The sequence below is a fragment of the Pseudophryne corroboree genome, chromosome 1 (assembly GCF_028390025.1).
Source record: "Pseudophryne corroboree isolate aPseCor3 chromosome 1, aPseCor3.hap2, whole genome shotgun sequence".
NCBI classification, from domain to species: domain Eukaryota; kingdom Metazoa; phylum Chordata; class Amphibia; order Anura; family Myobatrachidae; genus Pseudophryne; species Pseudophryne corroboree.
The window spans coordinates 997605977-997632661 of record NC_086444.1 but is presented as its reverse complement, the minus strand read 5'-3'; the positions used below and the strand labels follow the sequence as shown (position 1 = coordinate 997632661).

General features: G+C 44.0%; 1 protein-coding gene across 1 annotated transcript in view; it reads right to left on the bottom strand.

Moving 5' to 3' along the window:
* The window catches only part of PALLD (palladin, cytoskeletal associated protein), a 759036-nt gene that overhangs the window by 314509 nt on the left and 417842 nt on the right, over positions 1-26685 (bottom strand). Inside the window, exon 10 of the mRNA XM_063920614.1 lies at positions 21885-22200. Within this exon, the coding sequence (XP_063776684.1) occupies positions 21885-22200 (316 nt within the window). The remainder of the gene's footprint in view (positions 1-21884; positions 22201-26685) is intronic.

Here is a 26685-nt window from a genome sequence, read left to right as displayed (position 1 = left end):
ACATATATTGTATATATATATATATATATATATATCAATGTCTTACGAATAAGAATGAGGTGGCACTCCCAGGTAAGTCCAAAAACTTGTGTATTACAGGATCAGCATATTAATCAGGTGCATCAACGTTGACGCACCTGATTAATATGCTGATCCTGTAATACACAAGTTTTTGGACTTACCTGGGAGTGCCGCCTCGTTCTTATTCGTAAGACATTGATATATATATATATATATATATACATACATATGTACACAAGTATAACACACACACACACACACACACACACACACACACACACACACACACACACACACACACACACATATATATGAGATATATATATATATATGTATAGACCATAATTAAAATAAAGTAAACTTTTACTAAGTACTTACAAATGCCACCAGGAAGACAGCAGGCTGCAGAGGACGCCAGACAGACATTAACAAGATTAATCTCTGGAGTCTTGGATAGTGGAGGGACGGAGGTGGAGATCAGGGGAGCCACAGCTAGAAAACAAATAGCAGCCAGGAAGAATCTGCTGCGCAACCCGTGATTTGCGGGTCTTTAAAGGGGAGGGGCCTAATGCCAGGAGGGCGGGGCTTAAATTGTGGTCCGTGAAAAGCCGCAAAAAACATTATTTTTTTTGTCGGGGGGGGGGGGGGGGGTGTTCTGGGTGCTAAGAAACCCCCCCTGCGTACGCCACTGACTTCAAATTACTTTCCTCAAATAGCTAGAATTACTGCATCCCCTTAAATTAACTGCCCAATATTAACTGTGCACGGATGAGCAAAAATAAATGTTACTATATTACAAAGTATTAGTATAAAACAGTAAACTATGGTTAGGGTGTGTACACACGGTAAGTTCTTTTCTTCCGATTCTGACTATATAGTCAGAATCGGAAGAAAAGATAGTGCAGATCGCAAGGTGACAGTCACCTCGCGATCCCGATCCGATGCGCGGCCCCGCGCGGTCGGCATCGGCCGAAAAAATAGGCTGTGCAGGCAAGTCAATCCTGACTATCTCTATAGAAGAGATAGTCAGGATTGACACTTAGCCCAAATCGCACAGAACCAGGATCGCAAGCACACTCATTATGTGCTTGCGATACTGGCTAAGTGCCGACCCGGCCCCCCATCGCACAGTGAGAATCGGATAAGTCCGAATCTCACCGTGTGTACACGGCCTTAGTCTCAGTTTTGTTTCTGTACTGATTTATAACAGTTCTGATCTGTGTACAAATAATGTGTATTGGCAGTAAGAGCTGCAGAGATGTGGCAGATGTATTTTGTGACAAGTACATTATTTTGTGAAAGCACTCAACTATACCTATGGGAGTATTCAGCAGAATAGTGATTCTGACCAGATAGCCAATAATTTATTACCTATAAAGATCCTGATTTAGAGTAAGGAACAAATCAGAGAAAGGATACAAAAAAGGAACAATTTGCATCTTGGCAAACCCATGCTACACTGAAGGTGGGTCAGATTTTAAATGTGCAGAGAGATTTAGGTAAATGAATGTAAACAAAAATCCACATTAAATGCATCCTCTGGGGCTTACTGCAGGGAGTCACCCATACATTCAGAGCACTTGGAACCTATGGGTTATTGCACATCAGCTGCAGGTTTACCCCTTGGGGAAATTGCAGAATAATAGAATAGCTCCAGACAGTAAACCTGGAGCTTTACCAGCGTATGTTTCGGAATCTCCTTACCTTCTTTTCTTTTCTCTCAATACAAGGCTTTACCAGTGTAGTAACACTGCGGCTACTCAAATCTGCCCCTTAAGGTGGGTACACACTGACAGATATATCTGCCGATCAATTGATCGGCAGATATATCTATGTACGGATTGGGCAGTGTGTTGAGCATGCACACTGCCCGATCCGTCGGGGACTGACGTCATGAACTGGGTGGGCGTGTACACACGCCCGCCCAGTTCAGCTGTCAATCACCGCCGGCTGCCGCCCGTACACACACAGCGACGCGCCAATATATCGGTAGATATATTGTCCGTCGGCTGTGCTGCGGGGCCGACGGAGTTCACAGACATATCGCCGGTACACACTGGCAGACGGACCCGCGATATATCGGCCGTTCAAGAGAACGCCCGATATATCGGCCAGTGTGTACCCACCTTTAGAGTTGGGAAGCTTTGTTCCTAGTTTTGTTCTAAATTACTTTGTAAAAACAAAGTTGCAAAGTATTTGTTTGCTACATACAAATGCAGCCAGTGTTTTTTCCCCACATTTGCACCCCTTGTACTGCAACATAGGGGGTTAATTCAAATATGTTAGCAGAGAGCATTAGATCTGGGTGGGTTATATTGTTTCTGTGCAGGGTAAATACTGGCTGCTTTATTTTTACACTGCAATTTAGATTTCAGTTTGAACACACCCCACCCAAATCTAACTGTCTGTGCACATGTTATATCTGCCACCCCACAGTGCACATGGTTTTACCCATTATCTAACACATTTGCTGCTGCGATCAGATCTGAATTACCCCCATGGTTTGTTCCAGGAACAGATTGCTCCTTTTTTTTACATTAGCCCCTAACTGTCAGGCCCAGGACGATTATTTCCTAATGTTCACTAATTGTCCAACAGAACGGCGAAGTCATTGCAGCGTGACCTACTTTACTCTAATGAACGTCTGAGAAACAATCTCGTCTACCAGAGAGATGCCTTTTCCTATGTAGGCTGGAACAACAAACTTCCAGAACACTGAAACATTTCTGGACTCCCACAACTGATAAATTATTGTCATGCTGTGTAAACAAAGCAAATCATATTTGGTGCTACACAACTTGTGGTGCATGTGGAATGTTTATTGCTGGCCATATAGGCTCAATAGAATCCATTATCTGCACATTTCTTGTCTGAGCCATTAGTGATAGGGTGTTTATGTACAACTGAGTAACATAACCAAGCAGACAGATTGCATCAAGGACATAACACATTTCTAAATGTTTCTAATTTAACAATTAACATGATTAGAATTCTCACAGTACACAACTGTATTTGTGTTATCACAGATCTCTTCTTCTATACAAATCACGTCGCTCTGGGGGGTTTCTTTTAGAAATGCAAATGAAAACTTTTTATGAGCAGCAGATTTTAGTGTGTGCAAAGCTTGTGTTTGATATCCTTGTCTATTACATGAAATGCCAGTCACGGATCTGTGCTGAAATACACTGGCCAATTATAGAGAGTGCTGTACTGTATATTAAACATTCACTTTTTGTAAAAGCAAAACTGCAGGATACATTTTGTTCCTTCAAATCTGACATCAAACTCATGTACGGGTTGGTCATGTGTGACCGGCGGTCACTATACCGACACCGGGATCCTGGCTTTGAGATACCCGGCGAAGGGGAGGGGGGGTGGGAAGATGAGCGCAACGCAGCCCCTTGCGGGCTTGGTGCGCTCGCCACAGGTTCAACTGACACTCTATGGGTGTCGTGGACACCCACTAGTGGGAATAGTCCCTGTTAGATGGCATGCAGACTATCAGGATTGTTAGGGGGTGGGATCACGGTGCCGGTATTGTGACCAGTGGTCTTCTGAACGCCGGTCACACAACTACATCCCTCATGTACGTACATATCATTTCTACTACAGGTTCTCTTCATGACTAAACTGAGAGAGGCTGATCGAGAGGGATGTAGTCAGGATCCCAGCGGTCAGGATTCAGATGGTCAGATACAGACAGCAGAATCTCGAGAGTCAAAATGATGATGGATCCAAACGGTATTAAGCTTAGTTTCAGTGTTAGGGTCAGGCACTAGGGGGAGGGTTAGGGTTAGGCAGCGGGAGGGAACGGTTAGGGTTAGGCTGCCAAAGGGGATGGTTAGGGCTAGGCCGCGGGAGGGGTGGGTTACGGCTTGTCACTAGGGGGAGGCTGCAGGAGGGGTGGAGTAGGGTTAGGGTTAGAATACTCACTAGGATGCATCGTTATTGTGACCGTCGAGATTCTGCTGTCGGGATTCTGATCATACCCAACCCAAATGAGACAGCCACACTATGGGGGTCATTCTGAGTTGTTCGCTAGCAGATTTCGGTCGCAGCGCACTGATCAGGCAAAAAAGGCACTTCTTCGCATGCGCACGCGCGTCGTACTATTACAACGAACAATGTAGTTTCACACAAAGTCTAGCAAAGCTTTTCAGTCGCACTGCTGGCCGCAGAGTGATTGACAGGAAGAGGGCGTTTCTGGGTGTCAACTGACCGTTTTCAGGGAGTGAGCGGAAAAATGCAGGCGTGCCAGATAAAAACGCAGGGGTGGCTGGGGAAACGTAGGCGTGGCTGGGCGAACGCAGGGCGTGTTAGTGACGTCAAAACAGGAACTGAATAATCTGAAGTGATCGCAAGCGCTGAGTAGGTCCGGAGCTACTCTGAAACTGCACAAAATATTTTTGTAGCCGCTCTGCGATCCTTTCGTTTGCACTTCTGATAAGCTAAAATACACTCCCAGAGGGCGGCGGCTTAGCATTTTAACGGCTGCTGAAAGCAGCTAGCGAGCAAAACAACTTGGAATGACCACCTGTGGCTCAGGCATATTGGTGGTCATTACGAGTTGTTCGCTCGCTAGCTGCTTTTAGCAGCCGCGCAAACGCTAAGCTGCCGCCCTCTGGGAGTGTATTTTAGCTTAGCAGAAGTGCAAACGAAAGGATCGCACAGTGGCTACAAAAATTTTTTTTTGCAGTTTCAGTGTAGCTCCAGACCTACTCAGCGCTTGCGAACACTTCAGACTATTCAGTTCCTGTTTTGACGTCACGAACACGCCCTGCGTTCGGCCAGCCACGCCTACGTTTCCCCAGACACGCCTGCATTTTTATCTGGCACGCCTGTGTTTTTCTGCTCACTCCCTGAAAACGGTCAGTTGACACCCAGAAACTCCCATTTCCTGGCATTCACTCTGTGGCCAGCAGTGCGACTGAAAAGCTTTGCTAGACCTTGTGTGAAACTACATCGCTCGTTGTAATAGTACGACGCGTGTGCGCATTGCCCCGCATACGCATGCGCAGAAGTGCAGTTTTTTTGCCTAATCGCTGCGCTGCGACTGAAATCTGCTAGTGAACAACTCGGAATGACCCCCATTAGACGTAATAAAACAATACACAGCAACTTGATATTTGATTTTAGTCTTACATTATGACAATATTGTGATACTCCTTTTATGGATTAAACCATTTTTTACATTGTTGAGTCAATTGTCACTCAGTGGTCTTTTTACCAACTTCTCTCAATTTATTAACAGATTAAGGGGGAGATGTACTAAGCAGTGAAAAGAGTGGAGAAGAGAGTTAGTGGAGAAGTTGCCCATCACTGCTTAGTACATCTCCCTCTAACAACAGAAAAAGTGGAGATTTCTCTGTTGCTATATGGGGATGGATGCTTACTAACCTTTACTAAGAAACAAATAGCTTTGCTTGTGATGGGGTAGAGACTGGAGCTTGGAGCATATCACGCATTTTACTATGACCTGTCGCAAGCAGTGCTAGACTGTCAGTGAGGCAGACACTTGTAAATTACAGCACAACTAAAACATTTATTACTGTGAAATGATGCAATACAGACTGTTAGTTAGGATACATTCTTAATAAATAGACCCCTCAGTAGTTTTTTTAGGTAGACCAATTTGTCAATTAGGAATTAATTTATGTTTACCCTGGTAACTGTATAATATTGTCCACATGTTATCTTTAGGGGGAATTCAATTAGCCGTGATAACACACTAATTTACTGCGATCTGACTTTTTGCGGACATCACCAAAAAATGACAGCAAAAAATGGCTTATCATGGGTTTGCGCACTCCCGCGGTTTGACCTATCCTATTGCAAATTCGGATTCTTGCGATAATTCTTCCTGTCAAAACCAGAGAAAAGTGTAGGAGAAAATAGAGAAACATGCCTGTACACCCCAAAAAAGCCAAACTAAGATAAGGAAACAGGACAGAAGTCTATTACTGGTCATAAGAAAAAGATTTGGGGCACTTAAATTGTGTCAAATGGCTGTTTTGGGATGTAGTTAATATCCCGGCGGTTGGTATCCCGGCAGTCAGAACATCAACACCGGGATCCCAACCATCGAGAATGCCAACAGCTGCGCCAGGACTATTCCCACTCGTGGGTGTCTACGACACCCATAGAGTGGGAATAGAACCTGTGGTGAGCGTAGCGAGCCCACAAGGGCTTTCTAGCGCTGATCCCGCTGCCGGCATTCTGGCAGCCGGGATCCCGGGTCGATATTCTGACGGCATTTCATACCCAACCCGGATGGTACCTGCAAAGTGGGATTGTCCAACCAAAATCATGACGGTTGAGCGGTATGTGAGTCTCCCAGGCATTTTGGGAGAGTAGGCAAGTATGTTATCACTGCTTGTTCAGACAGTTTCTGCAGGAGTGGGAGATCAAGGCAGAACCTTTTTTTAGTCAGTTGTTAAAGTAAGTCACACTGTATTTTAGACATATATCTTCAAAATATTAGTTCTGATAAGTATAAATATGTCACAATTGACTAGCTCCACAGCTAAGACAGAGGAGATCTGTTAAGGATTTGACAAATAACTAGTGATTACTTTAAATGTTGCCTTTTGGTTCCTTCACCAATTTTAAGAATAAGCACATTCTTGTATAAAAACATCAGGATTTGTCTTTGTGATTTGTCCAAGTCTGTGATGATATATCCTGAGAAGCTAAGTTGGGTTGTTTGTTGAGTTTCGTTGGCAGCTGTTTTGGCATGATACTTAGCTCTAGCTATGTGGTTTAAAATAATACTTGGACAGCTCCTACTATGGACTCTTCATGTACAATATGATTTATATCACAGCCTGAGTAATGTCTGTGTTTTAAAGAGCACTCTTCAACCTCATAGAATATTCCACAAGGCAAGTGCTAACACAAAGCATTACTTGCCTGTTTTGTAACCATTTCAAATCAGTGTATTATAAACTCTGTGACTTGTTCTATAGATAGGAACCGAACATCTAGTTTGCCTGGACGGAAAAAATTGAAAATGGCAAGGAATGTAGCATTCAGGACACTTTATGATACTGGAGAGCCAGAATGAAGGAAGATTATATTTACTCAGACCGAAGGCTGACACTTTGTAAACTGAAACTAAATGAATGACAGTGCAATTTATCAATTCACTATCTGCAAGCAAATTAGCAAATAAAGTCTAATATTAAATCACCAAATATTCAAAATTCAAGTGATTTTGTGAAGAGGAAATTTCTGTGTGCCTGCCACAAGCAAGAAGTACTGTTAGGGTCTCCTGCCCTGTGCTGCCACGTCGTCATGGCAACCGGGAGACAAGTGCTAGCGGAGTAACCTGAGCGCAGCTGATACTCCGGTTCGGGTCTTTTGCTGTGCAGTGGTTACAGGCTCAGTGCACGGCAGGGGATCCGGTGCTGGTTTTTGTGCTCACAGTCTGTGAGGTCTGAGTGGGGCGTGGACGGCACCTGCTTTATAAGGCCTCTTCTCAGGTTAAGCAGATACTGCTGAATCTTTGTTGGTTAGTCAGTTCCTGAAAGTTAGCCAGTACTGTGTAGCTTTGTATTTGTTGTTGCTTACTGCAAATAGGCCTGGGGATTTGGTACTACACTCTGCCAATCCAGACCTAGCAGTAAGACTGGAGTCAGTCGTTTAACCTGCTGGGGTTCTTTTGCTACTCTGTGAACTTAGCAGGTTTGCGGCTGTATTCTCAGACTGCCTGCCTAAATCCTGTCTCACTGTGCAAGGTGTTCAGGTATTCAGTTTAGTGGCAGTAAGCTGAACCTGTGCACTGCAAGTGATGATTAGGATTGTGGAGACTCTCCTTGTGTCTATCATTCCATCTCTGACCAAGGAGTTTACTGCCACACCCGTTGGTAACCCTTTAGGGTTTTGCTGTTGCCCTTAGCAACAGCATTTCGGGTTCTCTACGTATTAAAACACAACATCTTGCTTTTTTCATCTGAGCATTCCTAATAATAGGGAGACACCCAGTTTCTTAGCCTCTGGGCTTCTCTGTTCACTTTGTGTTTATTTTGTTACCATATCACCTTCTGTGTACGTAATGTCATATTCCCCAGTCTGTCTGTGAGTTCATTTGTTTTGCATCCCTATCCGTTCAGACACCAGTACATTCCTGCAGGCACTGGTGTGCATAACAGTTCAGACACCAGTACATTCCTGCAGGCACTGGTGTGCATAACAGTTCAGACACCAGTACATTCCTGCAGGCACTGGTGTGCATAACATATTCAGCAGCCTAATACTCCTGTTGAAATTTTGTGGGAATATGGAGCATACCCCTCAAAATACGTTGCAACAGGTGGTCGATCAGGTGCAGGTCCTGACTCGACAATTTAATGATTTGTCCATTAAAATGCACACCTCCCAGGCCGCTGGCGGAACTCCCGCAGCAGCAGCACCTTTAGGGGTTAAGGAGCCGAAAGTAAATCTCCCGGATCGTTTTTCTGGAGATCGCTCGCAGTTCTTTTGTTTCAAGGAGAGCTGCAAGCTGTACTTCAGGCTTAGGCCTCAGTCTTCAGGGTCGGAGATTCAGCGGGTGGGCATAGTGATTTCCTTGCTACAAGGAGACCCACAGGTCTGGGCATATGGGTTGCAGCCTGACTGTCCGTCGCTTAAAAGTGTTGATGCTTTTTTTACGGCACTGGGCATGTTGTATGATGACCCTGACAAGACGGCCTCAGCCGAGGCTCAGATTTCGATCCTTAAGCAAGGGCGAAGGCCAGTTGAGGTTTACTGTACGGAGTTTCGGAGGTTGGCCCATGATACCCAGTGGAATGACCCAGCCCTGAGACACCAGTACCGAAGAGGTCTTTCTAACCAGATAAAAGACCAACTGGTACAATATCCCTTGCCTGATAGTTTGGATCAGCTCATGCAGTTATCCATCCGGGTGGATAGGCGGCTGAGAGAGCGTAGGCTTGAAAGGGAGACCGAGGTTTCCTTCTTTCCCAAGGGAACCTCAGACTCTGAGGAATTTTCCGAGGAGCCTATGCAGATTGGGGCTACCCGCCTCTCCTCGCGTGAGAAGACGCGGAGGAGACAGCAGGGGTTGTGTTTGTACTGTGGGAATAAAGGTCATGTGGTAGTATCATGCCCAGAAAAGCCGGAAAACTTCAGGGCCTGAGGGTGATGGGAAATATCCTGTCAGGCCAGAAGTCAGAATTTTCCAAGAAGACTTTTATCATTCCGGTGACCTTGAAGATCCTCAGTCAAACTGTCAAGACTGAGGCCTTTGTGGACAGTGGGGCCGACGGGGTTTTTATGGACCGCCAATTCGCCCTGAAACACTCTGTTCATTTAGTACCCTTGGCATCGGAAATTGAGATTTGTGGGTTAAACGGGGAACCATTATCCCAAGGTAAAATTACCTCTTGCACTAGCCAGATTTCTTTGTTTATTGGAGCCACACACTCTGAAAAATTGTCCTTTTATGTGACTGTCTGTACTTTTGCCCCATTGGTGTTGGGGTTACCCTGGTTAAGGGCCCACAATCCTCAATTTGACTGGGTCTCTGGGGAGATTCTTAGTTGGGGTACTGATTGTTTCAGGAGTTGCTTGAGCCTTCCAGTCAGGCTCTCGCAGCTAAGTTTGCCAGGATTGCCAGGGTGTTATGCAGATTTTGCGGACGTGTTCTCCAAAAAAGTTGCAGAGGTACTACCTCCCCATCGCCCCTATGACTGTGCCATTGATTTGTTGCCAAATGCTAAGCTTCCCAAGAGCAGGTTGTACTCCCTGTCACGTCCTGAGACTCAGGCTATGGCAGAGTACATTCAGGAGAACTTGGCTAAGGGATTTATCAGACCTTCACAGTCTCCAGTTGGGTCGGGGTTCTTCTTCGTGGGTAAAAAGGATGGTTCGTTGCGACCCTGCATCGACTTCAGGGAATTGAACCGTATCACGATTAAAAACTCATACCCACTGCCTCTCATTTCGGTCTTGTTTGACCAGCTTCGTACTGCCACCATTTTTTCTAAGATTGACCTACGCGGGGCGTACAATCTAATCCGAATAAGAGAGGGGGATGAATGGAAGACTGCCTTTAATACCCACTCAGGGCATTATGAATATTTGGTGATGCCTTTTGGGCTCTGTAATGCCCCGGCAGTCTTCCAGGATTTCATGAACGATGTACTCAGGGAATATTTGGATAGATTCTTAGTTGTATACTTAGATGACATCCTAATCTTCTCCCATTCCCTGGAGGAACATCGGAAGCATGTACGCTTAGTCCTCCAGAAACTCAGAGACCACCGGCTTGGGGCGAAGCTGGAGAAGTGCGAATTTGAAGTTCAGCAAATCGCATTTCTAGGATATATTATCTCCCCAGAAGGTTTCCAAATGGAGGGTTCCAAGGTACAGGCAGTCCTGGATTGGGTGCAGCCCACTAGTTTGAAGGCGCTTCAGCGTTTCCTGGGCTTTGCGAATTTTTATAGACGATTTATCGCTGGATTTTCGTCTATAGTGGCGCCCTTGGTGGCACTCACTAAGAAAGGGGCGGATGTTGCTCACTGGTCTTGTGAGGCTAAAGCGGCTTTTGCCCGTCTCAAAAGGGCATTTGTCTCGGCCAAGGTGCTGCGACACCCAGATCCAGAGCGTCCTTTTGTGGTGGAGGTGGATGCCTCTGAGATGGGTATTGGGGCAGTGCTCTCTCAGATGGGAGTGTCTGATAATCGCCTTCATCCCTGTGCTTACTTTTCCCATAAATTTTCGCCTGCCGAGATGAATTATGACGTGGGTAACCGGGAATTGTTGGCTATTAAGGATGCACTCGAGGAGTGGAGACACTGGCTTGAGGGGGCTAAGTTTGTGGTCTCAATTCTCACCGACCATAAGAATCTGGCATATTTAGAGTCAGCGAAGCGTCTCAATGCCAGGCAGGCACGATGGGCTTTGTTTTTTGCTCGCTTTAATTTTTTGATAACATATCGCCCTGGGTCAAAAAACATCAAGGCTGATGCGCTCTCGCGGAGTTTTGCTCCAATCCAGGAGACCACCGAGGAGCCGTTGCCCATTGTGTCCCCATCATGTATTAAAGTGGGCATTACCCAGGACCTCTTGTCATTAGTCCTTAGAGCACAGGAGCAGGCTCCTCCAGACCTTCCGGTAGGTCTTTTGTTTGTGCCTCCTAGGTTAAGACAGCGAGTGTTCCTGGAATTCCATGCCAAGAAGTCGGCAGGTCACCCGGGTATTGCCAGAACTCGGGAGTTGCTATCTAGGGCAGTGTGGTGGCCCTCAGTGGCTAAGGATGTGGATCAGTGGGTTCGGGCATGTGACATCTGTGCCCGAAATAAGACTCCTAGAGGGGTTCCTGTTGGCCCATTACATCCACTCTCTATCCCATCTAAGCCATGGACCCACATTTCAATGGATTTTGTGGTGGACTTGCCCAAATCCTCGGGGATGACAGCCATCTGGGTTGTCGTTGACAGATTTTCGAAGATGGCGCACTTCGTTCCACTGGTTGGGCTGCCATCGGCCAGACGCCTGTCTGAATTATTTATGCTGCATGTTGTGCGTCTCCACGGGTTGCCACTTGATGTGGTCTCTGACCGCGGATCCCAGTTTGTGGCCAAATTCTGGAGGGCATTTTGTTCCGATCTCCAGATTTCTGTCAGCTTGTCGTCAGGCTACCATCCGCAGTCTAATGGGCAGACTGAAAGGGTGAACCAGTCCTTGGAGCAGTTCCTCAGGTGTTATGTCTCCAAGTGTCAGACTGACTGGGTTGCTCATCTGTCCATGGCGGAGTTTGCCTATAACAACGCGGCTCACTCTGCTACAGGGATCTCTCCCTTCCTTTGTGTGTATGGGCATCATCCTAAGGCCAATTCTTTTGACCCCCTGGACTCCACGCCTGGTGGTTCCTCTGTGGTTTCTGTCCTTAGAGGTATTTGGAGGAAAGTGAAGAAAGCCCTTGTGTCTGTGTCATTAGTGACCAAAAGGGTTTTTGATAAACGGAAAAGACCCTGCAGCTTCAAATTAGGAGACTTCGTCTGGTTGTCTACCAAGAATTTGAAGTTGAGACAGCCATCTCATAAGTTAGGCCCCCGGTTCATCGGCCCTTATAAGATCACCAGGGTAATCAATCCGGTGGCATTTCAGTTAGACCTGCCCCGTTCTTTGGGTATCAATAAAACATTTAATTGTTCCCTTTTAAAACGGGCGATTAGTAATCCTTCTTCCAGTGGAAGACCTTCTCCTCTTCTGATACGTGGCCAGAAGGAGTTTGTTGTTGATAGGATTCTTGACTCCAAGATGGTTCGGGGTCGGCTGTCATTTTTGGTGCACTGGAAGGGGTATGGCCCGGAGGAGCGGTCGTGGGTGCGCAGTTGTGATCTTCATGCCCCCAGACTGATACGCTCTTTCTTCTCGCAGTTCCCCGATAAACCCGGTTGTAGGGGTTCTTTGACCCCTCGTCAGAGGGGGGGTACTGTTAGGGTCTCCTGCCCTGTGCTGCCACGTCGTCATGGCAACCGGGAGACAAGTGCTAGCGGAGTAACCTGAGCGCAGCTGATACTCCGGTTCGGGTCTTTTGCTGTGCAGTGGTTACAGGCTCTGTGCACGGCAGGGGATCCGGTGCTGGTTTTTGTGCTCAGTCTGTGAGGTCTGAGTGGGGCGTGGACAGCACCTGCTTTATAAGGCCTCTTCTCAGGTTAAGCAGATGCTGCTGAATCTTTGTTGGTTAGTCAGTTCCTGAAAGTTAGCCAGTACTGTGTAGCTTTGTATTTGTTGTTGCTTACTGCAAATAGGCCTGGGGATTTGGTACTACACTCTGCCAATCCAGACCTAGCAGTAAGACTGGAGTCAGTCGTTTAACCTGCTGGGGTTCTTTTGCTACTCTGTGAACTTAGCAGGTTTGCGGCTGTATTCTCAGACTGCCTGCCTAAATCCTGTCTCACTGTGCAAGGTGTTCAGGTATTCAGTTTAGTGGCAGTAAGCTGAACCTGTGCACTGCAAGTGATGATTAGGATTGTGGAGACTCTCCTTGTGTCTATCATTCCATCTCTGACCAAGGAGTTTACTGCCACACCCGTTGGTAACCCTTTAGGGTTTTGCTGTTGCCCTTAGCAACAGCATTTCGGGTTCTCTACGTATTAAAACACAACATCTTGCTTTTTTCATCTGAGCATTCCTAATAATAGGGAGACACCCAGTTTCTTAGCCTCTGGGCTTCTCTGTTCACTTTGTGTTTATTTTGTTACCCTATCACCTTCTGTGTACGTAATGTCATATTCCCCAGTCTGTCTGTGAGTTCATTTGTTTTGCATCCCTATCCGTTCAGACACCAGTACATTCCTGCAGGCACTGGTGTGCATAACAGTTCAGACACCAGTACATTCCTGCAGGCACTGGTGTGCATAACAGTTCAGACACCAGTACATTCCTGCAGGCACTGGTGTGCATAACAAGTACCCCTAAAAAAGATGTGCACCCCCTGCCCTTGTATTTAATTTTAACAATCTCAATATGCAAAACAGGATGCAGCCCAGATCCTGGCAGTCGGAATCCCGACCATCACAAGACCGACAGTGAGATCCCAAAGGTCAGAATCCTGACGGTAAGTACAGGGAGTAGGGTTAGGGTTAGGCATTAGGAGGAGAGTTAGGGTTAGGCTATGGGAGTGGAGGATGGTTAGGGTTAGCCTGTGGGAATGGACAGTAAAGGTTAGACCAAGGGAGGAAGAGGCTAGGATTAGGCTGACGGGATTTCGTATACAACCCGTGCAAAACAAATACTTTACCGAAAACCATGTGCTGGCAGCACAAGCAAATGCTAGCATCTTGCCTAACAAACCCATTTCCCTTCAGTGACAAACCAAGCGTAGCTCACAGCACGTGATGTCACCAAAGATGAATTTTTACACCACCTTAGCACTTTTACATACTGTAGATTACCTCTCAAATGTTAAAATGACTATGGGGGTCATTCCGACCCGTTCGCACGCTGCGCCTGCACAGCAGGGCTGCACAAGCGATCGCAGCCTTGCTATGCCAAAAAACACTCCCCCCATAGGCGGCGTCTAGTTGATCGCACGGGCTGCAAAAAGTTGCAGCGTGCGATCAACTCGGAATGACCCCCTATATCTCAAGAAGGTTCAGCTGCAGCTTAAAAAATGAGGATGAAAAAACTATATTTGCATAAAATTTGGAATCTAGTTTCTTCTTGCTGTAAACTATTTCTTTGTTTTGAATTTAGTGCTTTTCTTGTTCTTAGAAGGCAGGGGCGAACAATTGTTGATTTATTTCAGGTTTGGGTGGATGCAGCTGCTCTGAAATCCTACCATTAGTACGGAAAAACATGTTCAGAGAATATACTTGTACATGGACAGGAAAGTGTTTCAATGGCAAATCACATGGGTTATGACACCCTAAAAGGGCAATTCTGGTGTGCTTTGCCCAGTTTGTGTCCTTTCGTTGTACAATTGCCTGGCTCGTAGAATGTATTATTTTTATCGTAAATAAATTGCCGCTTTCTTTTGGAGGGAGTTTTTGGTAAGTTTAATATATATAATTATTGCATTCATTACACCTGACATGGGGTCGCTGTAAACACCATAACATACAGTATATTCTTCTGACGTATCTCATTTTTGATGTATCACTAACTGAACAAGAGCACAGTGAAAATTTGTTCACTGTGCTGTATTTGTACACTTAAGGTGGGTACACACTAGACAATTTTGAAACAATAAAGATTTCCCTTGAAATGTTCCCAGCAGCAGAATGAACGATATAGAGCATACACACTGAACGATACAGTGAACAATATTGTTCAGTGACATCACCCCTCCCATCCCTGAACATGCAATCATGAAAGATATAGCATAAATTTGACTGCATGTTCAGTTCATAAATATAAACGATAACGACCCGCAAGAGGGCACATCGTTATCATTATAGTGCATACACACTTGACGATATGCACTAATATTGTTAAAGTGCATATTTCGCATTAAAATTGTGTAATGTCTACGCACCTTTAGGAAGCTAATGACAGGTGTAGAAAACAACGACGACAGATGTACGAATTCCAGATACAGCCAAATCAATCTGCCCATCTCTAATCAGTGCCGCAGTCATGTGACAAGCTCTTAGTGAATTGATAGGATGAATGTCAATGAATATTGGTGCAGCTTATAAAATTACTACTACATCCATTGTGTGCAGGCAATGGTTACACTTTAAAATAGAAGTTGGCGCCAAAAGTTAAGCATTAAGAATAAATTCATAAACAGAGTGACTACCAAATGAATTGAGTTTGACCAGTCTTACTGCATTAAGTTATTATGTTTTTACTGCCAGTACAAGCCTCTAAATAACTTTACATCAAAAAATGTACGTGATGTGTTTAGCATCCCGGCTGTCAGGATGCCGCCGGTCATGTGACTGATGACGGAATCCCGACACCACTCTGAAGACTGGCGCTGGAAGACCAACATCCTCAATCCCAAATGTAAGTATCGGGGAAACTTTTGGGGTTGGGGACCGGTTGGAGGGGGTTGTGTAGTGTTTGGCACTGGGGGGGGGGGGGGGGGTGTTAGGGTTAGGCACTAGGGGGTATGGGCTAGTCCTAGCCGCCACCCCCTGAAGGTTAGCCTTAACCGCCACTCCCCGGAGAATTAGGGTTAGGGTAGGGGAGGTGTGTGTGTGTGGTTTTTTGTGTGTGTGTGTGTGTGTGTGGGAGGGGGGGGGGGTAATAATACTTACCACCTCCAACGTCGGGATCTTCAATGTCAGGATGCCAGTGTCGGTTATGTGACTGACGGCATCACAGCAATTGGGATATCATACTGAATACAAATGTACAGAATATGTGCAAATAAATGGGGGCAAAACAGGATCGGTCTTAGCTCTTCTAGTGACATGATGAGTAATAGGCCCCATACAACTGCAATGGATTGGGGCAAATCCCCGATCCCCTGATGCCGGGGAATCAGGGAAATCCAACATGTTGAATTTGACAATCCTGACCAAAAAATGATGGTTTCCCTGATTCCCCAACGGATAGCCGATCATTGTTGGCCGCCAATCTGCGGATCAGATCAGGGAATCAGGGAAATGCGGTGCAGATGTATGGGGTCTATAACGCAAGCACTCTTGGTGAGATTTTAACATTATAGGTCCAACCTGGTGTTAAGTGTAACTGAAGCTGAATCCACTGAATGTATCTTCTCATGGGTGTGGTTCATCAAATCGACAGTGTCTAGGTCGACAATGTTTAGGTCGACCACTATAGGTCGACAGTCACTAGGTCGACATGGATGGAAGGTCGACAGGGTTTCTAGGTCGACATGTGCTAGGTCGACAGGTCTAAAGGTCGACATGAGGATTTGTTGTTGTTTTTTTGTGTCGTTTTCTTCGTAGAGTGACCGGGATCCCAAATTAGTGCACCGCGTCCCCTCGCATGGCACGCTTCGCTCGCCATGCTTCGGCCATGGTGCCTTCGCTCCACTACCGCTTCGCTCGGCACACTTTACCGTTCCAATCGTAGTCCACGTGGATCGTTAAGTATGAAAAAATTCAAAAAAAGAAAAAAAAATTGAAAAACTTATGTCGACCTTTAGACCTGTCGACCTAGAACATGTCGAACTAGAAACCCTGTCGACCTTCCATCCATGTCGACCTAGTGACTGTCGACCTATAGTGGTCGACCTAAACATTGTCGACCTAGACACTGTCGATCTTCAGACCGGATCCCCTTCTCATATGCTTGCTGCGCAGTTGTCGTATTCATATTGTGTATAATACACTTTTCCTGCTAGATACTGTAACTATTGTAAATGAAAAGGATATAGTAATCTGTATTGTATTTTGTGTATGAAAATCACTTGTATGTCTCCGAGCACGTTTAATACAATACCACAAAATATTTTTCTGTATGTGGATTTTTTCACTTTAAAGATGACGGATTTATTTTAACTTATTTTAACTTATTTTAAAAGTAAAATTTTAAACATAGATCTAGTGCCCCATAAAAAGAGAGTTTCTCTTTCTCTTCTCTTTTTTCACTTTAGCAATATTTACTCTCAGGGAGCACCTCCACCTTTCATTGTTGACAATTGGAGCCTACAAAGGCGGATATTATTTATGCCTATGTGGAGAATACTATGTCAATTTTTGTTTTCCATGAACAGTGTCAGTAAGTCCTGTGCTCATTGCCTGTTCTCATCCTACCCCTTTCCCCACAATGATTACTTGTATTTCTCTGTAGTTAAAACCTGCTGTTTCTGTTGATATTTCGGGTGTTGTAATCAACTCAATTAGAGTTATTTGTAACTGAAATGCATAAAATGTTTTGTGCTCACAACTGACAGACTGATGTGAAACACATTTGAATAATGGAAAATGATCTCATTCTGATTTGGAACTATTTGGAACTGAGGGGATGTTTTGTCTAAGTCCACAAAACATCTAAACTAGTAATGGGAGAACATAAATATGGACATACCTTTGGAATGCTGCAACAAGTGTGCTCCATTTTATTACACTCATTTATTGTGCAATATGACACTTATGTTATATATTATGCTCATTTGATAAAAAGACAATGAAGACTCCAGTTTTCTGCAGAAAAGCTGGTTTGTTCATAATGTTTTATGTAATGTCTTTTATCTTGCTGTATTGTTAAGGATTTCATTGATTTGCACAGTTTTACAATGCTCCGCAGTGCTGGAAAGTGGGGGTCGTTTACAAAAAGTATTCAACCCCCCAAAGTCAACAGATTTCAGTGTATAACAAATTATACTTTTATAGATTGTTTTTAGACAGTGTATTTAATGTGAACCAGTAGGCTCTTTACCATTTACCTAACACAGTCGCATGGGATGCAACCGGTATCCGGACTATAGATCTGCACTAAAAAGGTCTACAGTCAATAAATACTGTAGGTCTACCACTAATGGGAGACATGCATTAGGTTAACAGGGTCAAAAGGTCGACACGTAAAAGGTAGACAGTTCAACAGGTTGACAGGGTCAAAAGGTCGATATTATCAAAAGGGCAACATGCCAATGGTAGACCCAAGTTTTTTTTGTGGTTTTTTTTTCATGTTTTTCAACTTTCTCATACTTTCCATCCACATGGACTACGAGTGGGAATACTAATGATGTGGTACACTAATGGGGCTTGTTTGTGGCAGAAAAGTTACAAAACACACAAAAAAATGTTTTCAAAATGGTGTCTACCTTTTTTGTGTTGACCATTTACATGTTGACCTTTTGACAATGTTGACCTTTCCTACTGTCTACCTATTCCATGTTGACCTTTTGAGCCTGTCAACCTAAGCATGTCTACCATTAGTGGTAGACCAATTGACTGTAAACCTTTTTAGTTTAGATCTAATAATGCACAGCCAACGCAACAGCAGCCAGCTGGGCTTTTGCTGAGTGGAGAGTGTGGACAGAAGGAATAAGCTGTCTCCTACTGCTAATCTATGCTCCCTAAATGATTACAACGGACTGTTTACAGCATTGTGTCTTATCAACAAATATTTCTCCCACTATATACTGTATGCTTATTTGTCTCATTCCTGCTCTCTACAGTCTCAACTCAGAAATGACATTCATACACTTCACACTGCACCGCTGAAATTTCCATCCTATTGTGAGCGCTGTCACCACTCCCATTCCTTGTGAGGCAGTATCATGGGGTCAATTTTATCTTTGAAGTAAATAAGCAGAGTCACTGGTTTTGAGGGAGGATGGGAGAGTGGTACAAGTGGGCAGACAAACATTTTAAATGTGGCAAAGAGGCTATGGGCGGGATGTACTGTCACTGATCGCGGGTCATCGCTGGTCAACGCAATGATACTAATCGCATATGTACTAACATATGCGATTAGTATCACAGAGCGATGCCAGGGGTGTCCTACGATCAGTTATGTTCCACGGGACAAGGTTTGTGGCGGCTTCCATCACCTCCCAGCCCCGGGACGTGACGTGCAGGGAGTCCCGGTGATCCTCCTTCTCCCCCCTGCAGCTGAAAGAAGACAAGGCTGTGCTGCGGGGGAGAAGGAGGAGGGGGGCCGGGGGTAGAGAGATCGTCGTGAGCGGCGGCGGGATGCGGCGGCGGTAAGTAGCCCATAGGCTTCTATGGGGTATTGCCATCAAAAGATGGCGATACCCCCGGTGGCGTAATCCCAGCGGTGGGGCCTTAGTACATATGAAAATGCGGTAAAACCCCCAAAAACGGGGGTTTTACCGCATGTTCCCTTTAGTACATCCCGCCCATTAGGAGATAGTGAGAGACTGGGTAGATAGTTGTCACCCCTGTCTGTCTATCCCTCCCCTTAGAATGTAAGCTCTCACGAGCAGGGCCCTCTTCCCTCATGTGCTTATCCTTTTCTTACTTTAATAATCCTCAACTGCCCAAATCTCACAGTTTTTGGCCACCTGGAACTTATCTCTGTCATTTACTGGCGTAGTTATGCTTAGTTACCCTGTACTTGTCCTATATTGTCGTCAACTGTAAGTCTCTGTTTCCGTTTTGATTATGTGCTTATGTACTCTGTAATTGGGCGCTGCGGAACCCTTGTGGCGCCATATAAATAAAGGATAATAATAATAATAATAATAATAATAGTTGAGAAGTGAAGTGGGTATGCAGAGTCAGGAGGTGAGTAGTGAAAGCAAAATAGGTGATTGTTTACAAAGGAGAATGACAAGAGAAGGTGAATGGGGAGTGCAGGGTATGATTTAAGGTGACACCATGACAAATGGGGTCGATTTCATCTTTGAAGTATGTAAGCAGAGATATAGGCTGAGATATGGGTTATGGTGGAGCATAGGAGTGAGGTGCAGTTTGGAAGAGAAGTGGGTTCAATGTGGCAAAGATGCAGCAGGAGCTAGAAAACTGGATAGTGGAGTGAAGTAGGTTTGCTTTCCCACTTAAGCTAATACTATAATGATGTCACTGCTGCAATCTATTTGCATATTTCCATTGGATATTCTAAAAGGGAAGGTGACAGATGTGTGTATTGATTTGACCTTGATTCTTTTATAATCGCTTTAGATTTTGTCCTAATTTTCTATTACTTTCAAAAGTGACTTTATTACTTATCAATAGAACTGCCTAATCATGTAGTACAGTATATTGTGTACAAATGGTACCCTGTGATTTTAGCATTTGCTATTACCACTGTGAAGCCACATCTACTGGTGTAAATCAGGCACAAAAACTACTGCTGATTCCAGGAGCAAAGCAAGCACACATGCTAACCTTGCGGAACTGAACAAACCTTGCACATACAGCAAGTTCTGCCGGCCTGTTTGTACGCATTTTGTACTTGTGACGCAAATCCATCCAACTCTACATGAACATCTTAATGTGCAGCAAGCAATTATGTAATTAAAAGAGAATCAGTTAATAATTCAAAACTACTGCAATGGGTCTCACAGGTGACTCTGGCCAGAATAAAAATGTTTTCCGCTGGCAGTCACTAGATGGCACCCAAACAGAGCTATTCCATTGTGGCTCTATTTGGGCGCTGGCATCTGCTTTTCAGCTTGCACCCCCAGGGGGTGGTGAGCTGGAATGGGTGAAAAGTGCCCATTTGAGCGGCCAAACAGCACTTTTTGCGGTCGCGTCCTGCACTTTGGTTGGGTTTAACGGCTTTACACGATAACGGGACTAAATTGAATATCGCCCCTGTTATCTCCCGTCACTTTAGATGTAAGATTGGGCACGAAAATCAATTGAATTTCACCCTTTGACTGGTCTATACCCACAATACAACCCGTAATAAACAATATTTCACAGCTGACACTAACCTGAGAATTAAGCATTGGGGATGTGTCAGCAAATAATACTGCTTTCTGCTGTTCTTCTCTTTTTTGCTAAATAAATCCATTTAGCAACTCTGCATATTCAGCAATGTACAAAATATCTTTCAGTTTACATTTTAGTTAAAGATCCATTCAAGCCTGTTCAGCTTATTGTTTATTCCAATCCAAGTAAACAATGAAGATGGAACGCATCAGCATTTGTGTCAGCAGACTCGAAATACTGCCCATGAATTGTGTACAGTATATTTCCATAATGGACTGTGGCCATCAGAAATTGTGCAATTGTAAATTGTTCCTGTGTTTAGTGTATATATGATTCAAACCAATAAATAAATACATCCCACAATGTGTATTATAGCAAAGCATTCTAATAAATAGCAAAAAAATAACAATCTAAGTAAACAGTAATTGCTGCAACATAACATTATACATGGAATGTGGAATGTTATTATGTTTAACATTTTAAATTCATATGGGGAGAAATGTGACAAATGTAGACCAATTATGCTGACGTGACATCAACAGGCCACAATACACTACTGGGCCCATTAATCACATATTCAATGCAATCTGGGCGATATGCAATTACAGCGGAGGGATGTATCATCGGATACCTTCGGAGCCCGTCCCTGCGCATGCGTGGTCCCACTAACCCCACATGCACAGTGACCCTTCCGGGACTACATTTGCAGTGTGTCGCCCATAGGCTACAGCAGGCTACGGCCATCTTCAGAAATGTGTAAATCTGGCAGCAACGCATCTCCAATAGAAACTATGGGAGTTGAGACTGCTGGCGGGAATGGAGGAATAGCAGCAGGTAACCCGTAAATATACAATTATAAATAGGACCCCTATACTGTAAAGTAAACGTATTAATCATATTCCATGTAAATTCTCATTGTGTCTCCTACTAATTACTGCATATATTTTTACTGGTCTTGTAATGAAATATAATGAGTTTAGGTGTAAAAAGAAAAACGTTCAGCCCCATAACATTGTCCCATATAGGACAACTATTGTCACAAATACATAACCCCAATAAGAGAATGAAACTGCAGCCTGTAGTACTCACAGTTTAGGCTTGGAAGGCACTGGCGGTGGTTCTTTGGTTGGAGAAGACAATGCACTGGGAAATGTGGCGGAATGATACTGGGTGTCCGGATGACTGCTAACACCATTTACACCATTATCAGTGTGTACACCATTGCTCTTCCGCTCCAGAGGATTAAGTTGCAAACTACTGGGCTGAGAACACTCCAAAGGTTTCTTTGATGGTATTTCAAGACCACTACTATTAACTGCTGTTGGAGAAGGAGATGAATGTTTCTGGAAATCATAACCACTAATCTCTCCAGTTGACACATCGCTTCTGGTCCGCTCATTATTTGCTAAAGAAAGAGAGAACAAAGGACCAAAGGTAAAAACATGAATCACCCTGAAACAACATGGATGTATTCCAGAACATATTCCTGTGTGCAATGTAAGACAATAGGCATATTCAATGTATACTGTAACTCTTAAGAAAAACCTATACAATATGTCCATTTAGCTATGCAAAAATAAAATTCTGTAATCCTGATCAGAAATTGCTCCAAGATTATTCAAGAGTTTATAATATGCATCATAGGTTCTGCAAATTGTAGAACAAAGTATTTTACACCTTATTAAATACATAATGTATTTGAATATTTATTGCTTTACCTAGTTACCAGCCTGTCAAAATGATGGAACAACATAGCAGTAATACCGGCGGCTGTGCGCACCTGAATGGAGCAACACTTGACTTGCTCCATTGGATGCCATCTAGTGGCCACTGGTATGCAAAATACTTGAATGTCCCCATAGAGGTGAGGAGCAGCGTTAACCTTTTATTGCATAATATGGTAATATTGTGGACCTTGTAGATTCAACATGCAGCTCTCCAGCTACTGTGAATCTACAAACCCCAGCATGATTGCCATGGTTTTGCTATTAGGGCATGCTAAATCTATGGAATGACATGCTGGGATGTGTAGTTCCATAGCAGCTGGAGGGCCAAGAGTTGAATATCCCTGTTAGCCTTAGGCTAGGCTGTTCTAGGCCACATTTGGACTTACAAGTCTTTTCTGTGGTCACCACCATCTCCGACAATGTCAGTAGACTCTGCTGCATACTTATTTCATACCCTCCAACTGTACCTTTTTAGCCGGTACAGTACGATATGATCTGTACTGGCCAATAGGGCCCTTGTACCGAATTTTTGCGTCTCCCTAGTCCTATAGATTCCTATGGCAGCGCCACCTGGTCACACCCCCTTTATCCGTGGCCACACCCCTTTACAAAATCTGTACTGATTTCTTGATAAATGATGTTGGAGTGTGTGTTATTTTCTGTAATAGGACCAGTACACAGTTGTAACATAAATGCTCCCCTTATTGCATGTGATCACAGTGCCTTAGTCTGGGCCTCCCCAGTACAATCTCAACACCTGTATACCATTGCCAAGACACCAAAGAGAGCGCTAACGATTCAATCTATAATACAAGGTTAATATTCTTTAATAAAAACAATTAAAACTCATAAATAAAAGAAATAAATCATGGAGCAATTGCTTTATAACAGTACTATCAATGGGAGACAGCAATGTGTACTAGTCATTTATATACATTAACAGAAGGGGAAAAGAAACTCTATTTCCAGATGATAAACTGTAAGGAAGATGACAGGACCGGGTGGAAGATGGATTCCACATGGATGGCAAAGAATGTGACATATCAATCACCACACTGATAGTTAAACAAACCCTACATCCATGCTGTCTCCCCCGGTATTTACCCATAAACAACATCAGAAGTCACATATTTTCCTTGCTTTCAATATCCTCTTCATAGTTTGGTGTTCCTGACAGAAATTTTTTATTTAGCTTAATTGTATAAAGAGGATTCCAGAAATCATTTTTATGTAAGGCTGTCACCTAATCAGGGGTGAGGGGGGCTGTGTGAAAGTGTCGGCCACTGAAACATTTATGGCATAAAAGGAAAGAAACGCTAATCTACCAAGATATTCCAACAGCTGTTTTTACTGTTGTCAGAGAAGTGAATCAAAACTTACAGTATTGTAAAAATGATCTGTGTTTTGTACAGCATGTATTTGGAGTATCAAAATGAATGCCCTGATTCTGTTATGTATGGAATTGCACAGTTGTCTCTGTGATTCCATACAAATAAAGTACAAATGCAGTAGGAAGCATCTGTAGGTGATAGATGCCTTCTGTATATATCAGCAAGATCCAAGTGCTATGCAGGAGGACATAGCATCGGATCACCACCGCAACCATCAGCTTACTCATACTGGCTGTAGGATCCAGACAGCCGGATCCAGGAAGTCTAAAGGCCCCTTAGGCCCGGCATGTCTACAAAACTGGGGCGATGACCGGTGCTGGTTGTCGCCCCCCAAATAGTGCAGCATGTCAATCATGCTGCGGCTATGAGGTGGTTGCGAGCGATATCGCAAGACCCAGGTCTAGCACCTGCATATCGGATTTGTACATTTCTGTACAAATCGAAATCAGGCCCTGAATTCCATACGCTAGGGGAGAGTTACTAAATTGCAGTTTTGCAAAACTGTGGGGGTTTCCGGGTTTTATGTTCCATTTGTAAACCGACTAAAGGTAAAACCATACATCAAAACACATTATTTTATAGCAACAATTCTGAAATTTCCAACACAATTTTCACACAAAACAGACTGTAATGTATCAATTTGCAGTTTACAAAACCTCACATCAAACTGACAGAAGACAAAGCAATTCTAGAGATGGGGCCTAATTCAGAGTTGATCGCAGCCGCAAATTTGTTAGCAGTTGGGCAAAACCATGTGCACTGCAGGGGGGGAGGGGAGGGGGGCAGATACAACATGTGCACTGAGAGTTAGATTTGGGTAAGGTGTGTACAAACTGAAATCTAAATTGCAGTGTAAAAATAAAGCAGCCAGTATTTACCCTGCACAGAAACATAATAAATAACCCACCCAAATCTAACTCTCTCTGCAAATGTTGTACCTGCCCCCTCCTGCAGTGCACATGGTTTTGCCCAACTGCTAACAAATTCTCTGCAGGCCGCAGGCTGTTTTTATATTATCTGGTCTATCAGAAAGAAAAAAAGAAGATAAGTATTTGTTAATGAGTCTACACTGGTTTATTAATTATGGGGGTAATAATAATTAATCTATTAAAGAGCCAGTATTAATGTATTATTTCATTGTATTATCCTATTAAAGAGGCAAATTCATGCATTGTTTACTCTGGGAATAATATTAATGTATTACTCCGTTATAAGAACAATATTTATTCATTATTTTATAACGAGGAGTTTACTAAAGGTCGATTTTGATTTCTTTAAATTCGATGAAAAGCAATCAAAACAAAAGTTGTACTGTAATTCCGGGGCCAAAACACAAATGTATTAGTATTTAAATATGAATATAAAAAAATCACCTTTTACAAAATGTGTGTTTCCTACCCTGAAGCCCAACATTGAGATCAATTTTAATCAATTTTCATCAAGTTTAAATCAATCTTTAGTAAATTCCCTCCACACAGTCCCACTCCACTAAAACTGGTGCTTACTAGTACTCCTGGAGGCCATGGGTATCTAACACAACAGGTGGTGCCAAGCTAACTCTCTCTTTTTGCTTAGTGTATCAGCTTTTACGTGTAGTACACTTATGCGTAATTTGCCAAGGATGACTGCCTATTTAAGATGTCATTAAATGGCCCTTAGCTTGCTTATCACATATCATTTTTATGCCTACCTGTATACCTTTGGGTCATAACCAGCGGCGGCTGCACCCACACAGTGCAAAGGGAGTGCTTAGCACATATAAACATGCATGTTATGCTGTTTGTAATATATATGCTGGCTGGTTATCCCAAGCACCGTGTGGCACCCAGGTCTCACATGAGGCTTCACTCTCCTACTAAGCCTGCCCCCAGACTCTGCAAAACTAGCCAATGGGAATCTGGAGGCAGGCTTAGAAAGAGAATGAAGCCTAATGCTGCTGAGTCCCGGGTGCCGCACGGTGGCTGTGATACATACAGCGCTGCCGATCCCCAGGATAACCAGCCAGCACATATATTACATACAGCATAATATGTATGTGTATATGTGCTGAGCAGACCCCCCTGCAGCCAAGGCATAACCCTTAAAATAAATCAACATGTTATTTTGATATTTAAACAACTTTTGCATCTACAGTAAGTGAATTGTTGGCTTTTTACTGCCAATATTTCAGAGTTAGCCCCACTAATTTGCTTGATAGTGGGAAACATGGAACAATGACTTTGATTTCTGCAGCTATAGGAAATCTTACCCAGATTATCAGTAGTTTGTATTTTAATAGGTACTCAGGGGTTGATGTACTGTATCAGTGAAAAGAGTGGAGAAGTGGACCAGCGAAGTTGCCCATAGAAACCAGCCAGCTTCTACCTATCATTTACAGCAGGGGTGTGGAATCTCCAGCCCATTGGCCTTATCTGGCCCGCCAAAGCATTTTGACTGGCCCAGGGCCCAGCCAAGGCAGCCGCCGAGCGTAAAGCTCTCCGCCACGCACGGCATCCTGGGATATGTTGTTTTCTCACACTGTGCACTTTATTCAGTGTACAGTGTGAGAAAACTAAATCTCCTATGGTGCAGAGCGCAGCAGACGGCACCGGGAGATGATATGAGGCAGCTTTGGAGAGAGAGGTCTGCTCTCCTGGCTGCGGGCAGGAGAAATGGCTGTGCTGCGGATCTGGACCAGTGCTGTGCAGGAGTCTGGATGGGACCTGTCCTGCCGTGGTGATGAGTGCCCTGCTGGCATTATACTGGGGCATTTTGTGTGTCTGTCAATACCAG